The 16601-nt window shown below is 36.7% G+C and overlaps 2 protein-coding genes across 3 annotated transcripts in view; one reads left to right on the top strand and one right to left on the bottom strand.

Annotated features, from left to right (window-relative positions):
• The first annotated feature begins 46 nt into the window (after positions 1-46).
• LOC124637706 (cytochrome c oxidase assembly protein COX19) lies at positions 47-2659 on the top strand. The gene is made up of 2 exons (XM_047174326.1): positions 47-510; positions 2550-2659. Exon 1 carries the CDS (start codon positions 223-225, stop codon positions 487-489), a length of 267 nt encoding a protein of 88 aa, XP_047030282.1. The 5' UTR covers positions 47-222; the 3' UTR covers positions 490-510; positions 2550-2659.
• Positions 2660-3976: 1317 nt separating this feature from the next.
• The window catches only part of LOC124637704 (matrix metalloproteinase-14-like), a 136926-nt gene continuing 124301 nt past the window's right edge, over positions 3977-16601 (bottom strand). For both annotated transcript variants that reach the window (XM_047174323.1, XM_047174324.1), the window contains 8 exons: positions 12156-12305; positions 9021-9166; positions 7818-7976; positions 7150-7715; positions 6880-7021; positions 6610-6769; positions 6393-6496; positions 3977-6277 (listed from right to left, as the gene is read on the bottom strand). In XM_047174323.1, coding sequence (XP_047030279.1) covers positions 6009-6277; positions 6393-6496; positions 6610-6769; positions 6880-7021; positions 7150-7715; positions 7818-7976; positions 9021-9166; positions 12156-12305 — 1696 coding nt within the window. In that variant the 3' untranslated portion in view covers positions 3977-6008. The remainder of the gene's footprint in view (positions 6278-6392; positions 6497-6609; positions 6770-6879; positions 7022-7149; positions 7716-7817; positions 7977-9020; positions 9167-12155; positions 12306-16601) is intronic.

Below are 16601 nucleotides of genomic sequence, written 5' to 3'. Positions count from 1 at the left end.
GTTAATAACGTTTCTGAACGAACGCTGGTAGTCTAGTGCCAATGTAAAAAAAAGTAAATCTGTCAAGTAAGATAATATAATCAGCTGTTCACCCGGTGAAGATTATAGAAAATTATTGAGTGAGAAAATATTGATAAAGTCAAATTGTTGAAGAGATAAAGCAGAAAGGACACCAAAACACCGCAAAAAATTTGTAAAACTTGTAATTTAATATTTATAAAAATGTCGACTGCAATGACTTTTGGGCAAAAACAATTTATACCAACACCGCCAGATAAGGGTAGCTTTCCTCTGGATCACGATGGAGTATGTAAAAGCAGTATGAGGAAATATATGAAGTGTTTGTTAAATAACAATGGCAATAATTCCTTGTGCCGAGATGAAGCTAAAGAGTATTTAGGCTGCAGAATGGAGAATAACCTCATGGCGAGAGAAGATTGGGATAAATTAGGATTTAAAACTGAAGTATCAACTGAAGAGAAGAAATGACATTATATCTAATGTTTTTAGGTAAGAAAATTGTTATTTTGTTGATTTAATAAATTATAGCCATAGAATTAAGTTTTTTTTTTATATATTTTAAATGGAGCCCTAGTTCTTCCATTGTAGTAATTTCTAATCTACTTACTAAAAATTAAGTTTCATAATCTGTTTGTTGTTTCTGGACACATACAGGCCAGGGGTGCCCACATATATTATTACAACTTACCAATTGAGATTTCTAATAATACTATGTATATGCTGATGACAGCATGGCTCTAAAAATGACGATGAAATGATAAAACAAAAAAATTAATAGATGTGAAAAATGCTCCCTAAACGATAATTAACTAGCTCAATAAAAATAATTTATTAGTAAAGTTTTGAAAATTTTAGTTACACACTTTAAACAAAAAAATACAGTACACCAAGGAAATAGTTGTACCAAATTACTAGGAATCCTTGTAAACAGCCAACTGACACGGAAGCCACAAGCTAAATAGTAACCTCAGTCTTCTTACTCCATAATCTACGTAAAAAAGTAAAGGGAACAAATATAATGACCACCATAAAATGCTTTGATACCCTAAGTTTTGCAACCAGAAATATCTACTGAACACCAGAAAAATAAAGTCTAAAAATGTAATAGTACCAGCTATTTTAGTCACGACTTCACTTTAAATTGTATTCGACCACCAAATTTAGTAAATGATCACCAACTCTTGACGACCAAATTAATGTATTATTTTTGCCTAAATAAGTCACTGTGATTGCCATAAAATGTAGGCTTATTACCAAATAAAGTATTATGATGCCATATTAAGTTATGTGTCCGGCTTGCAATGCATGCGTGAGTGTCAGTATGACGAGTGACAGGGGAAAATGGAAGAAAATGACATATTGCGCCGACGCCAAGTAAAATTGGGAACAGGGCAGGAGAAAGAAGAAGAAGAATGTGTTTCTCAATACACTCTTATCGCACTGTTTAGAGGCATGCAATAGACAATTTTCCACGCTAGTGCAGGAAAAGGGTCCCCAAAATGTTATTACATTTATTTTATCAGGCCGAACTTATTTTTTTGGAGTCAGTTTACTTAAACAGGATAGCAAGATGTAAAAACTTTTTTGATGATCATTTACTACTTTTGGTGATCATTTACTACTTTTGGGATAACAATGATTTTTTTGGACTCATTTTGCTTAAATAGGATAGCAGAATTTAAAGACTTTGGTTATAATCTTACTTTAAAATGGTGGTTTAATTTTGGTGATCATTTACTATTTTTGGCTTACGCATGATTTATTTTGGAGTAATTTCACTTAAATAGGATAGCAAAGTGTTAAAACTTTGGTGATAGTTTTACATTAAAATGCGAGTTTCATTTTGGTGATCATTTACTATTTTTGTCTGCTGTTTGTTACTATATCTGGTGATCAGTTAAACATAAGCCAAAAGTAAATGTTGAAACTAGTGGCTCACCATGATTCATTTGTTTAAAGGCCCTTAGATTTGGTATCATAATTTAGGGTATAGACAATGAGAATAATACTCAACATAAAGTACCCACTTTTCCACATCTGTCCCTATCAATTTTTGTGGAAAGCAAGACCTATTTGAAAATAAAAGTATTCTATACCATTCCGTGGAGGTCTGTTTCTTTCCATGATTTTGGCTTATTTTATCATTTATGAAAAAATCTGTAAATGTAAAATGGTATATCTTGAGAAAGAAAACTCGTAATGATGTAAAGTAAACTGGATTTGAATTGAGAAGAGCAATACTAAATGATTCTTTAGTTAGAAAATACGAAAAAAAAATAGTGTCTGTAAAAAAATGGCTTTAAATATCGTTAAAAAAGCGTTTTTAGGCATTTTCAGATTGGTTTTTCTCCAAAACTAGACGTGCTAAAGCAGTCCTGTGTTCTAGACTTCGATTCTGTGATAGATAATAATCTGCAAGAATATATATGTTTCACCTTGGTTATGAAAATGCTGTTGACTAGTGTTATGATTTAGTGGTTTCAGGCCCTAATTTTAGGTATGGTAGCGAATTTTTTTGTTTGTTTCAGTTTGAAAGGTAGACAACTAACGAATAATCAGATGAATAACTCTTATTTTCGATCCAATCATGCAGTCAGTCTTTCTAAGTAGATATGGTGAAGTTCAAGTGGCGGGTAGCCATAGATATAATATTACTAAACAAGATTGCGCACGCTCAAAATATATATTTACGAAAATGAACTCTATTCTAACGCAATAAGGTACTAAATTGGTTGCATAATACACAGAGGCAAATCCGAGCCGAGAGGGATAGTTCGAACGGAGGCTGTTTGTCTCTTTCTAACACCTTGCCAGCATAAAAAAATGTTGTGATCAAAAGTTTTGTCTTCCCAAAAACAATTGAATCACTTATATTTTTATCTTATTTTAACAATTGTAAGTCAACAAATTAATAACAATCGCATTAATTTATTCGTATTTATTATTAAAACATAAACAACATAAATTTTTATTTTGCTTTTTTTTATTTTCTAGCGGTAACCCTGAACATTCTTGGCGCGTAATCAGCATTTAAAATTTTGTTTATATTTTTTGTATTAAATCAATTTAAACTATTTAAATGGTGAAAAAGTGTTGTGTTTATACTTGTAAAAGTGAATCCTATGGTGGTTGCAATATATCGTTCCACAGGTTAGCTAATAATAACATTTTCGTAAACCAAACAACTAGGGTGCCCATGAATTCTTGTAATGAGTGAAAATATGGGTGATGGATTTTAAAACTGTTGTACTATTGTTATAGCTTCCCAAAAAATGAAGAAAGGCGACATAAATGGCTCAGCAGTCTATATATGAAGTAGAAATACAAAAAAAACAGTCTTCACTTCGAATCTTCCTGCTTTTATACTGCTAATTTCCGCTAATTATTAAAAGCCTTTATTAGTATCTTAAGGTCACAAACTGCGTAAGTTAAAACTTCAATACTAATCTGTGTTTAATAATCTTAGCAAATTCGGATTTGTCTCACATAGCTTAATCTTATAGTCACCCTATTAGAAAGGGACAGACAGCCTCCGTACTAACTGTTTCACTCGGCTCGTTTTTTGGGTTTATATGCGCAGTCCTGTTTACTAATATTATGTCTATGCGGGTAGCACTTAGGATTACTCCCAGTAGAGTAAGCCCTTTCTTTTTATTTGGTAATAATGTCGTAAATATCTCGCCGCTTTTTAAGCCGACCATTGGAGTCAGTTATTTATAAGCTGCCTCACAATTTGGTTTAAGTGCTTCTGCAGTCTAATTTTATACTACACAAGTAATACTTTGTAGCTTTGGCTTCCATAAGTCCATTTTCTCTTACTGTAGTAAAAACTCGCTTGTAGCTCTCCTTTGTGTTGACTATGACATAAAGATGACTTTTGTTGATCATACTGATTTTAAATTCTGTAGTCTATGAGATCATTGTTGTTATGAATAACTACGAAATAAAATACAAGTTACCATAGAAATTTCTTTATTAAACATATAATAGTATTTAAAGGTATTACATTGAACTAAAATTATTCATTGAGTAATATTATTTTAGAAAGACTTTTTTTTATTCCTTTTTATCGCCAGATTTCGTGGCATTTTATATAAAAGTAAATATCACAGTTATTATTAAATTATGTATTTGTGACCAAAGAAACTATAAAAATCGAATGTAGCCTATACTTATTACACTAAAATGTTGAGTGGCTTGAGAGGTATAACATTGCGTTACATACAAGTCACCCCAGCGACCACATGGCTTTCAACCCTTAAATTATTATTATTTTCCTTACAATAAAATGAACATTGATAAAAACTGGACTGCTGATTGCACAGGATTAAATATATTCATGTGTTTTATATATTCACTTTATTGTTTTGTTATAATGTAGGTGTATTTATTGATTATTTCATATTAGATAGTACCTAATATAGTTCGGGAATTAAAGAAGACTGTAAGATATTTGAGTTGTTTGGTAAATATTGAGTCAAGACACAACAGCAACATACAAAAATATCCAAAGAGAATTTATTCTGTACAATTACTAACTATAATAAGCACCATATTCATTCTAACAAGTTTAACTTTTTCTTTTCTCATTGGCAACACAATCAGATTACACGCTTCATATTCATCATCCCTAACTTTTTCTCAGTACTTACACGTAAGGCCATTTGTTAAAAAATACATGTATATATCATACCATTATATGTATATAGTTAGCATTGATTTATATGGCATCTATTTTATGTTTAGTTATCTATAACTTTAAATCATTTATATAATTTACAATTACAGTATATGTGTACCTCTTTTAACCAGCATAAGAGATATAAATAAGTTAGTCAACTATTATATAGATGATATACATAAGTAATAATAAAGAAAACGAGTACAATTTTTACAACATTAATCTACAAATGCATGTTATTATAATACCAAATAACTAAGGCAGTTATGTGTTGTTGGTACCTATGGCACAAAGTATTTATTACTTATTGAGTACCCATAGTTACCGTATCTGATTTTCATTTTAACAATTAAACATCGAAGTACAATACAAACTGTACAGAAGCTAAATGGATGGTGTTTTATACCTTACATGACATTAACAAACCAAGCACTCGATCGTTTTGAGATCAAAATGTACATATAATAGAAATAATATTTCATATAATTACTTATTGCCTAAATAATAATATAGGTCGACTATACTTAATCAATATCGATCGGTAGGTATACCTAATCGATTACTTGTAATTTTATTTAATTTTCTTACTTCACGTATATTATACTAACGTACTTAGATATTTGTTTAATACTAAACAGGCAGTGCAATTTTGCGCAATAGTTACTAATTCTAGTCTTAAATCAGACGTTTCCGATATGTACTTGTTGATTCCGACGTTTTGACACGTCTCTGGTACATAGGTTTCTCAGTTAAGTTAAAATTGCATCTTTTAGCTTTAGGTATATTACAGGAGAATTAAATTAAGGTAGCTTTAATTTTTTTTATCGTTCTTTACTTTCGTATCCTTTATGTTATGCAAAAATATACGTTAGGTATAGACACCTAAAGACTTCCTATAAGCTGAACTATAACTTGACCGTTACAATGTTCCCAAATCTTAACTCTTATCAGTACGTTACAAAATTCCTAATTAGGTAACCAGATTTAAGTTCAAGAATCATACACTTAGGATATATACTTTTCTACATATTATGTTGGCGCATAGCCGGACAGTATATATTCTAAGCCTATGACCCACCCATACCATAAGTAATTATAATTTAATATGGTGAACGAAAACCTGTCAAGATCGACCACGGCAAAAGAATCGAATTTATCGAATATCATATCTGTAATTCTGCCAGATTCGGACGATTCGACAAATTCAGAGCGCGCAAGTGTGCGAGGTTTCGTATGCATTCGATTCCTTCGCCGCGATCGATTCTGAAAGGTGTGCGTTCACCATTATGCCAGTCATAGTAATAAATTACGTAAGGTACCTAATATAACTTGTTAATATTAAGAGTGTAGAGCATAAGAATGGTAGTAAGTTTACAGTAATAGTAGTTGCAGCACTAGGTGAGCGTAGAGTTGAGCCGGGCGCGGGCGGCGCCTTGTAGCCGGCGCGGCGACCGGCGCGCTCCGTGGGGCATCCCATCCAGAATGTAGACGAAGGGTACTGCCTCTCATTTTCGACGCGCATTTGAAGGTCGTTGAACTTCCAAAAGCCTTTCCCTTTGAAGAAATACGTTTTACCTGAAAAAAGAAATAATGATTACGATTGGTCGGTTGGTTCACGGTTGGTCACTTTTCTAATTGATGGCACATTATAAAGTAGGTACACAAGGAATTAAAGAATGCTTATGCTTACCGTCTTTCCACTGGAAGACGCTGTCAATATTGTACCCCACGCCCTTCCACATGGCCATGTTGCGAGGGTAATCGTAGTCAACACGACCTTTTTCTTCATCATATCTGAAAGCAAATAATTATTTAGGACCTTGGTACTTTTTAGGAAAAACTAAAATAGTGTCAGATATAATGTAGTTTATCCCTAACGTAGAGGGTTAAAAATATAAGTAACTTACTTCCAGTACATAGTGCCGCTATAGAAATAGGTGTTGCCGTTGTGACCCCAGACCATGGCAGCGTCTAGTTTGTCCAAACTTTCAGGAAGGCCGAACGTGGATAGTGGTTTCGGGTATCCCGGCACCAGATATTGAGAATTAAATAAGTATAGTTCTTTACCTGAAATAAAATGAAAAGGTTAGATAAGGAAAAAACAAAAAGAAACATCCAAATTTAAAACCTCTTCATTTTCGGGAAGAAAAATCGAAAGTAGGTATGTGTTTTCTTACCAATGAAAATAGCTATTTTTCGATCTGGTCTTTCATAAACAGCGTCGACGTGAGTAAGATCTCTGGGTAAACTGGGCCACATTCTTGTTGTTTCCATTGGATAACCAGGGTAATGTCCATTAGCTCCTATCCTCCAATGGTACTGGAAAAGTAAAGTTAAGATTAAGGACAGTTCGGTGTCCACAAACATGATAAGGGAAAGAAAAAATGAGAGAAACTGTGATGACTTCAATATATCAAAATCAAATGTTTAATTAGACAAGTACTTACTCTGTTTTTGAATATGAAGAGTTCACCACGTATAAGGGCGACTGCATCATAACTTGTGTCACACTTGTCAGGTTTGTCCGAAGGTGTGGTGGTCGTTGTTCGTTGCGTGGTCTTCTCCGGGTAATACGGCTTCCTAGGGTTATCTTGTCTCGGATCATTTGGATAATTCGGTCTGGGATTGCTCGGGTACTCTGGCTGCACATAGGGGTAGCGTGGGCGGTAGGTGGTAGGATGGCTGGTCGTCTCCGTGGGACGGAAGTTATGATGATGATTTGTGCGTCGAGGATGTTCTTCGCTTGAGTTGTAATGGCGGCGGTCGGGGTGATACGGGTAATGGTTGGGTTTCTCCGGGTAGTATGCAGGGTATTTACTGGGAATGCGTGGGTATGGGGTGTATGGCCGGTTGGGGTATCTATCTTGATGTCTGTTGTGGTGTTGGTTGATGTACGGCCTCCTGGTTGTAGTTGTCGTGGTGGTAGTGGTGGTCGTGGTGGTCGTCGTAGTTGGTGGCGGTTCAGCTGGGCGATAATATGGTATTTTGGCCCATTTCGTACTCTTTTTAGGTCCTGAAAATAATGATTAAGAATATAGATATGTCTAAATGATGATTTATTATGATCATTTCGCTCAGTTGCAGCTGACATTATCAGTCAATTATTGATGCTTACCATACATTTGCTGGATACCATTGCGGTCGTCTTCTGGTAACACAAAGTTTGGTTGAATGCCCTGATACCACGGAAACATAAGCGCGCCCTTCACAGAACTATGACTGAGGCCTAGAGAATGTCCAAACTCGTGAGCAGCCACGGCAAACAGTGATGTTCCTGAAAAAAAAAACAAACAATTGAAATATTCACGAAGTAGTATACAGATTTTTCTGCAAAGGCCTCGTCATTTTAGCAATATCAGCTAGAGGTGCCTATAGGTTTCTATAGATTTAGCAGGTAGGTATGTGGGTTCAGTCAAATAAAGGTGGATATTTACACATGGCTAGCCGAATACAATTGGAAGTGGCGTTGTTCCCGTCCGTTGTCCGTGTAAATTATCACGTGTGCCCAGTAATCGTAGCGGCGCCCGCCCGCCTGCGGTCGCCACCTATCGGCTACTGTCGTGTTTACACTATACATGCGACGACCACACTTGGCTCGCTTCGGACACCTATACTATGTCCATTATTCCGATGACGTAATTCTCATAGCTCTATGAAGTGTAACGACTGCGATTACTAAAAGCTGGCCCCTTTGTTATTATATGACCTTAAAATGTTAACATATACGTACTTCTCGTACATATACTAGTCGACGCCGAAATCTACGATAAATTGGATATCTAATACTGAAAGATTTTTTCAAACTCCGAAGTTCCTGATTATAAGCACGTTCAAACAAACAAACTCCAGCTAGGTATATAATGTATAATTTTGTTCCAAATTAGCCGTTTATATAGGCGACATTTTACAATGAAAGCTGAAATTCAGTGATATTATCCCCGTCAGGCTACAAAAGGCAATACGGTGGGCGTGTAACAACTAAGGTGAGCGGCGTATTCCGGCACTTTCGACATTTGCATGTCAAAACATGGCTGACCGCAACATGCTCATTTCCGAGCTACACGTGAACTTTTCACGGAAGCTCTGCAAATTCATTGGAAATCTGTTAATTACGTACGTGCATCACCATGCGTTTATGTTTGCAAACTATAGCCAACTATAAACAATGTGGCTGTTATAATGCCCGGTTTTATTAAAAGCAATAAAACGTGCTAAGGATTGAAATTATTTGGGGTACAGTTACCTGTATGAATGTGCAATATCGCAAGTTGCCTAACTTAATAACCGCAAGCGCTTAAAATAAGGTGCAAGTCCTTACCTTCTTCATCGTCATCCCTTGGTTGCAACAGCCAGAGCTCGTCATCGTCAAAATGTGCGTCTCCGCCGCGACCCGTGCCGGGGAAGAACGCGTGCGCAAGGATCGCTCCGCGCCCGTCGAAAGGATACGCATCGTCATGATAACGTCTGTTCAAACAAAAAAAGGATGATAAGTATGAGCAGAATATAAACAGGACAACCACTAAATCACAACAAAGTTGCGTTCGGCTTTAGTGTCGCTCGGTGAAAACAGTCATACTAAAGTAATATATTCATCTCACAACAAACAACAATGGATGGAGTGGATGGAGTCTGTACAGCAATCAAACTTGTGTCCCCAGGGTCCCGTGCACGGCTACTACCCACCTAATCATTTTTCGCGCCAACAAAACACAACGGAAAGACCTCACCCATGCATATTTCAGGCGATATTAGCTGACCGTTGCGTTATTGAGTTTCCATGTGAAAGTTCTGCCATTAACCGATATGGGCGGGGTGCGCTAATAGGGAAAATATTCCTATACTTAGTACGGCTATTATTATGCTCGTTCGATTCCTGAATCGCTAAGGTAATACAACCACAGTGGAATATTCCCGCAGTGACTTTGCCGCCATATTGGTGGCGACGGGAACGCGACTTTCATTTGTATTTTATTCCCCTTTTTGTTTAGATCTGAAAAGCGATAGAATAATGCAATCTCTATTTTGAAATCTACATTACCTTCTCTCGTAATGACAGCACTTTTATTGAGTGCTTTCACAAAGGTAAGGTAGTGGAATGAGGAAGTGTCTCGCTGACATACGCCGTCAAATATAATGGGTTCGGAATGGAAAGTTTCCGAGTTTAGGGATGATTTATTGCTGTGTTGGTGTCTGCCCTTAGTAACCGCGCGTGAACCAAATGTGTGCGGATATAAAACGGGGCAATGTTTGTGTTTCAAATATCTTTTCCTTTTTTTTTGTAACTGCCATAAGTCAAACTAGCAGGCATAAAGCCAAATAAAAAAGAAAGAAACAAAGTTCTTCATTTGAAATTGGTCCATATAAAATGCACATTACACATCTAAATGCATGAGAACTGAAGTCTTGTACTGTTGGTATATAAGCGCATGATATCAGCCAGTGATTGCACTTATATCATTCGTGAGTTGGAGAACGTAGTTATGTTGTACGTATCCTTTATTACTTGGGCAATATTACAGTTTATGAGAGTAATAAATCTGGTAGACGCATACTGTAGGGAGCTGTGCTTTGTGCAATCATTCTGAGCGTTCCATCTCAATGAAGTGGTGATAGAATCGTTTCATATTAAATCATAAAATATTAGGTACACAGAATTGACATCAACTAAGAACGTAGTATTTTTTGTCGTGTAAGTATAACTTAGTTGTGAAAACTTTCGCTTTTCCCGGAAATCACACATTCTTGGATTTTCATACATACCTATACATCTCTTTATTTCTCTAGTGTAGGTACTTAAATGTATATGGAGAATATAAGTAACATTAATTATTTAAGTAAATTAATATTAATATTAAACAATACCTAACACATTTTAAAACCCAGTACATACATATATGAAGTATTGTATGGCTTCTATCCAATTGTTAGACAAATATAGGTAATACCTATAGGTAGTAGAAGTAGGAAACGGAAGACTTTTATGGAGTGTAATATAAGTTAACGGCACGCATAAAATCCGTGGCAGGTACTACGCTTCGTAGGATTTGATATGTCTTTTCCATCGTACATACGACTTTAATCTTTTAAAGCTTCCGTGCATTAAAACAAAGCTACATTATTTATATAACTACGTACCTATCTAATAATCTCATTCTTCAAGGTGAGGAACGCATGAAATAGTAAAAATCTCGAAACTTTGAGTCAAGTTACGCCAAATGTAGATATCGCAAAGCATTATCGAATAACATATCGGAAGTCGAGCAAACTTGTTATTGATTCGACAGCAAGTAATAAAAGTGTTCTCCTGACGTGACCACGGGCGCCTCAACTCCACAAAATGAGACGCTCCCGGGGCACGGAGTAAAAAGAAAATTGTATGCAGAGTGCGGTGAAGTTGTCGGCCGCCACTGCAAGTTTGCAGCGTCACCGCAATATGGTGGTCGCAATATGTCCAGTGTTGAGGTTTTTGTCGCCACTACTTTCTCATATCGTCGTTTACGGTGATCTAATAAATGAAACTTTGCCCTACTCTCATTCAATATGCGACTCCTGTCAGAAACTTTGCGTCATTTGTCAGGGTAAAGCTTAGAACGTCGCTTTCGTATGTTCACTTTTATAACTAAGGTTATTTTATTGGATCATGTTATGTATACCTATTAAGTTCTAGAGTTAAAAACGTGATTATTCCTTTATAAGAAAGCTGCATTTTTCGAGTACATGGTTTGGCAGAGTATTTAAGTACCTACAGTATCGTTTTGGAGCTCCTCTACTCTACTTCTGTTCTACTTACTTTGAATCGAATCCGATGGTGTCCTGCTCTGTAGATATTTATATCTAGATATCATCACTCAGAATATCCCTCACTTGAAAATAATAGTAGTTAAAAATAAGCCAACAGGTTGTTTAGTTTAACTTTTAAATGTCGTCTACCTTTAAATTGTGGGTGTTGTTTAATTTTGTCCTTGCGACCAGTCGCAAGCTTAGATATATTTTTCTGACTCTTTGACTTTTAACTCAAGAAGTATATTTATAGTCTGGGTATGTTGAAACGATCGTAGGGTGATGGCCATAAGGCTCATTTCGGTCTGAGCGTCGTCCGACCCTATTCTTATGCCCCGCACGAGGAGATCGCAAATCCCCTTAAAATGGATAGGACGTTTCTGTAAATCCTTAGTTGATTATTATTTATTATCAACACAATAAATCAAGCTTGGGGATATTTAAAGAAGTCTGCCAATTTTATTTGTAACGAAAGAATGTTCCTTAATGCCAAAAGATTCTGTATTACATGAATATCCTTGATTTGCTTGGGAAATAGAATTGATGCCTTAGTTAGGGCGTTAATTGTCTTCCTTTGAAAATAACCAATCATTTTGATAACCTACTTAAGGTGACACCTAGCAATATATGGAACAAAATAAAAAAATAAGGAATAAAGAAAATTTGAACTTACTTGGCAAAGGAGACCACGATGTCTGCTTCATCCGAGTTGACTTCTGTGAAGGTGAGGCGCGACGCCTGGGCCCACACGTCGAGCGCGCGCGCCAGCACGCTGCGCGTCCCGTACGGGTCCAGTTGCGATGGCCGCCGCGTCGACGACAGGCTGCGGGACAAATTACAAGTTTAATAAATATACCAATACTAGCTTCCGCCAGCGGCTTCGCCCGCGTGGTGTGTTGATAAAAAGTAGCCTATGTGTTAATCCAGAGTATCACCTATCTACATACCAAATTTCATTCAAATCGGTCCAGCCGTTTTTGCGTGATTGAATAACAAACATACATCCATACATTCTCACAAACTTTAACATTTATAATATAAGTAGGATAATCAATGAACCTATCATAAGCTTAGACAATAAATCAAGAAAGATATCCAAGTCTGATACTTCTTCTAATCCCACCGTTAATCGCAAACTGCTAAAGTGAGAAGCAACTTCTGTTTCAATACTGCTACTTTATTTAGGTTCCTATTAGAAGTTATTTTTAACAAGACAGAAGTCTCAAGTCCTGGTAATAAAACAGTGAGCCTTAGCTTACTAGTAGTTGACGAGAGTGGTCATTACGTAGAAGGCCGCGGTGGCGGTAGGTATTGTGCCCGTGTGTGAGTGCCACGGGGCTGAGTGTACCCTATTTCAGAGCTGTGTTGTGAGTGCTGCGGCCGGACAGCTTTCGAGTAATGGAATAATCGCATTGTGGACAATTTGAGTGACTCGGCTCTATTTAACGCTCGCTGCGTTCATTACACGGGATTTATGCGTTGTCATGTACAACACACGGGCCCTCATTAGGTCCGCACAGGTTTTAATTAGAGATCTAGTCCGAGCTTAATACCACTAAGCGGATATTTGTCACGAGGTTATTAAAACTGCAATGGATAAGCTGTAGCGGCTCTCATTATTCAATATCGATGTATCGCAAATGCACAAAACCGCTAGTGTCGCGGTCAGCTTTCAGTCTATATTTGTACAACACATTTTGTTGGATAAAATATGGTATCCGCGGGTAATTAAAATTAACCAACGCGGCCGCCGCCCGCAGCTCCCGTCGTTAACAATTATTTTAATATAATTATTTAGAGGGACACCGGGGAAATTAGAGAGATAAAACGGAGTAGGACGTACTAATTTCGGAATCAACGTTATTCATTGAGCGGTAGAATGCATGTCTCTAGGCAGCAGCGACGGGCAGCGCTAATAAAATGATATGTGCAAAATAATTCATCGAGTCTTTTTAATGTGCCGGCTGCCCCAGGACAGTCGGGTGGCGGCGGATGGAAACCGCTCGAAATTTATTATTGCCATATTAACATGGGCCGCCGCTCGTGCACGCACTATATCAGCCAACTAGTTAATTGCAAGCCTTGGATGAAACTCGCAACCGCATTTCGAAGTTAATGTTGTTATGTCAGCCCAAAATAATGAGTGTGGTCAAATAGCATGAGGGAATTTAATGTACTATGCTGTTGCTACGGATTCATAAAATCTTGATGTCAGACTTTGAAGTTACACGAGCCATTGAAAATATAATTGAAATATCTTTCATTTATCACTATCGGCTTTTATTGATCAGTTTGCAATGGCCGTGTTTGTGTCACATCGTTTACCAAAGGCCTCCTGGAGCGGTCACGTGACGCGTGTCATGTATCTTTACACCCCATTACGCTAATTATCTGATAATCAAATCCACACACGTTTGCCTCTACATATGTTAGGGGACAAGCTTCACACACACTCACGCAACGTGTACACACATGAATTTTAATTAACTCACTGTATCTAGGTAAGTAAGTATAGATTACAGTATTCATAGATAGATATGCTAGTACTCGCAGTATCTATATAATATATACATACCTAGTAAGCGTTGGCATTTTTTAAAGTAATGAGGTTAAACTTTCCCTTTGTTACTGGACCAAGAGTTATACAGTCTTCACTTGGCAGGTACCAAAGTTCTTGAGGATAAAGCCAGAAAAATGCCCAAATTTTTACGAAACGAGGTCGGCTGTGTAATAATTTTCATTGAAATGAAACACGTGAGTTCACAAATAAGTTTCTAGTGGTTTTGAAGGACTTCGCGGCACGTTGTTTATTGGTGGGTCAGTTTGAAGGAGTTGAGAGTAAACAGAAGCCTAGAGGTTGCGCGCTGGGGTGGCGAAACTGCGGACACGTGATGGTAGGCGGGAGCAGGCGCCCGCACGTGACCACGTGCTCGCCTACACTATGCTCAGGTCTACGCCTTTAAATCATAGGACATTTTCTCATAGCCATTTTAGATATTGCGTGGTAGACTCTATCTACGTTTTCGCTCAAAAAATATAAGTTTCATCTTTACCTACTAAATAATAGATAAATGGTATCTCTTATTGGAATAAATATATATTTATTAATTAGTAATCAGCTTTAATGACTTCCTACACCAAATACCTACATTTTTAACCAAGTGCCAAAAAGGTATATGTATAGGTATTTCAAGTGTGTTCATGAACACTCTGAATTTCTACATAATATTTCAGTTGTAATTTCTACAGGTATTGAAAACCAAGCTTATTAGGTGTCATTATTAATTTTGTCATTGGATAACTTAAAATACAATGAATGCATTTTATTATCATACTCGTTTATCGTATGTGTGTATCTGTAGGAGAGTGACACCCGCATGAGTTCATGAAATCTTTATTCCCTATAAATAACTTCCATTGTTATATTTATTGGTAATAAACTGTCATGATGAGCGTTCGATACTCGCATTAAAATGTTTCTGTATAATTTAGCAGAGGCAGGCGGCAGCGGCACTGTTTATTGCGTGAAACAATAAAACATGCGATATCGTGACGGCATGGCGACGCAAGACGTCTTCATTGCGAAACGGACATAATCTCGTTACGATGTCATAACAAACAGATTTGTAAGCACGAATTTTATGGGCTGTGTCCAACGAGCTAAAATTTAATTTTCTGAAATAATCTGTCAGCGCGCTATTAAAATTATTCGTCCGTGTACAACCCTACAGACGTTACACTTTATTACTGCAAAAGATGTTACAAACAGGACAAAGCAACTATGTTGGCCTACTATTGCTTTATCGCTGCGTGTATTTCCTATTGTGTCGTACTTATTAGCTTCATTCCGATCGAAAGGGATATAAAAAAGGAAATGGGAATACTAAAATAGGAAACCATATAAAATATTTTAAAATTGTTGAAAGAATCTAATGAAAACCGCTTCAGCAATAGCATTAAATAATTACAAGTTTAAACATACTCCGTCTTACCACAAAAACTTTTAAACGTCAGTTTATGCCTTGTCTAAAAAAAATTCAAATTATGACGTTGACATATGGTTCATTTTGCAGCCAAAATTTTATTAGACAAGTGTAAAACAGGGTTTAAAGTTTTTGTAGTAAGGCCCACTCAGTCCTACTGAGACCCGAAAATATGTAATGTTTTGCTACTTGCAAGAGAGAATTAGCATAAAAATATTAAAATGTCACTGGGATGAGGGTGGCTATTTAACGAATCAAAACAGTTGAAATCTAACACTTAATAAAACGAGTACAAACAAAGTACCAAACCGTTCGAGATTAATAAACAAAAAAACTAAACATACCCGCATCTATGTCAGAAAGTCTTGATCGTTTTTTTTATTCAACGTCTTTATCATAAGCATCAATAAAATCAATAAATGAATAGTGACGTTAGTCAATGTTTATAGGAAGTTAAGTATAACAGAAAAATGCCGATGACTCGAATAAATCGTCAATACTGTATGTTAATCGTTCTTGCTTTAATTGTTTACCCGATGCAGCAAGGCACTCCTTTGAAATGTCTTCCCCTCCGTGCCGTGTTGCCTACGCCTTCAGCTCTCATGCCGTACATTGTAGATAAGCGACGTGGCAATAGGCATTGATGTTCACTGGGGATTTCAATAGCCGTCTACCGCTTGAATTCTTTGATGGATCTAAAGAGACTCTCCAACGTGAGCAAATTCCAATTTCAAGTTGATGCCTTTCTGTTCTGCATTTTTAGACATGCAACCGCAGTAAATATAGCTAGACGTATCCCATTTTTAAACGGCTATTTAATGCGTAAATAAAAAAATATATAGAAAATCATTGTTTACAGTGAATTCCTGAGACGCAATTTGCTATATGCAAATGATAGAGTAGGTTAGATAGAGCAAAACGGTCTATCGATGTTGACGTCGATTCCTAATTGACCTCTATCGGCGTATTCCTTTAATAATAGCTCCTTTGAATGTCGGCTGTCGGCCGGCAGGTCTCACGTGCGCCATTGTGGAGGAAGCATTGACGCTCCTTAGGGATTTGAGAGGATTTCTAGACAACGCTTTACCGTCTCTCTATAGACGTCGGTTGAAACTCTAGTTCTGCCTCCATTGTGT

This window comes from Helicoverpa zea, chromosome 16 (assembly GCF_022581195.2).
Source record: "Helicoverpa zea isolate HzStark_Cry1AcR chromosome 16, ilHelZeax1.1, whole genome shotgun sequence".
NCBI lineage: Eukaryota > Metazoa > Arthropoda > Insecta > Lepidoptera > Noctuidae > Helicoverpa > Helicoverpa zea.
The sequence above is the reverse complement of the archived record's forward strand: the minus strand, read 5'-3'. Positions and strand labels throughout refer to the sequence as shown.

Bases quoted from the DNA above. Each gene is read 5' to 3' on its own strand.
- LOC124637706 (XM_047174326.1), top strand. From the start codon at position 223: ATGTCGACTGCAATGACTTTTGGGCAAAAACAATTTATACCAACACCG.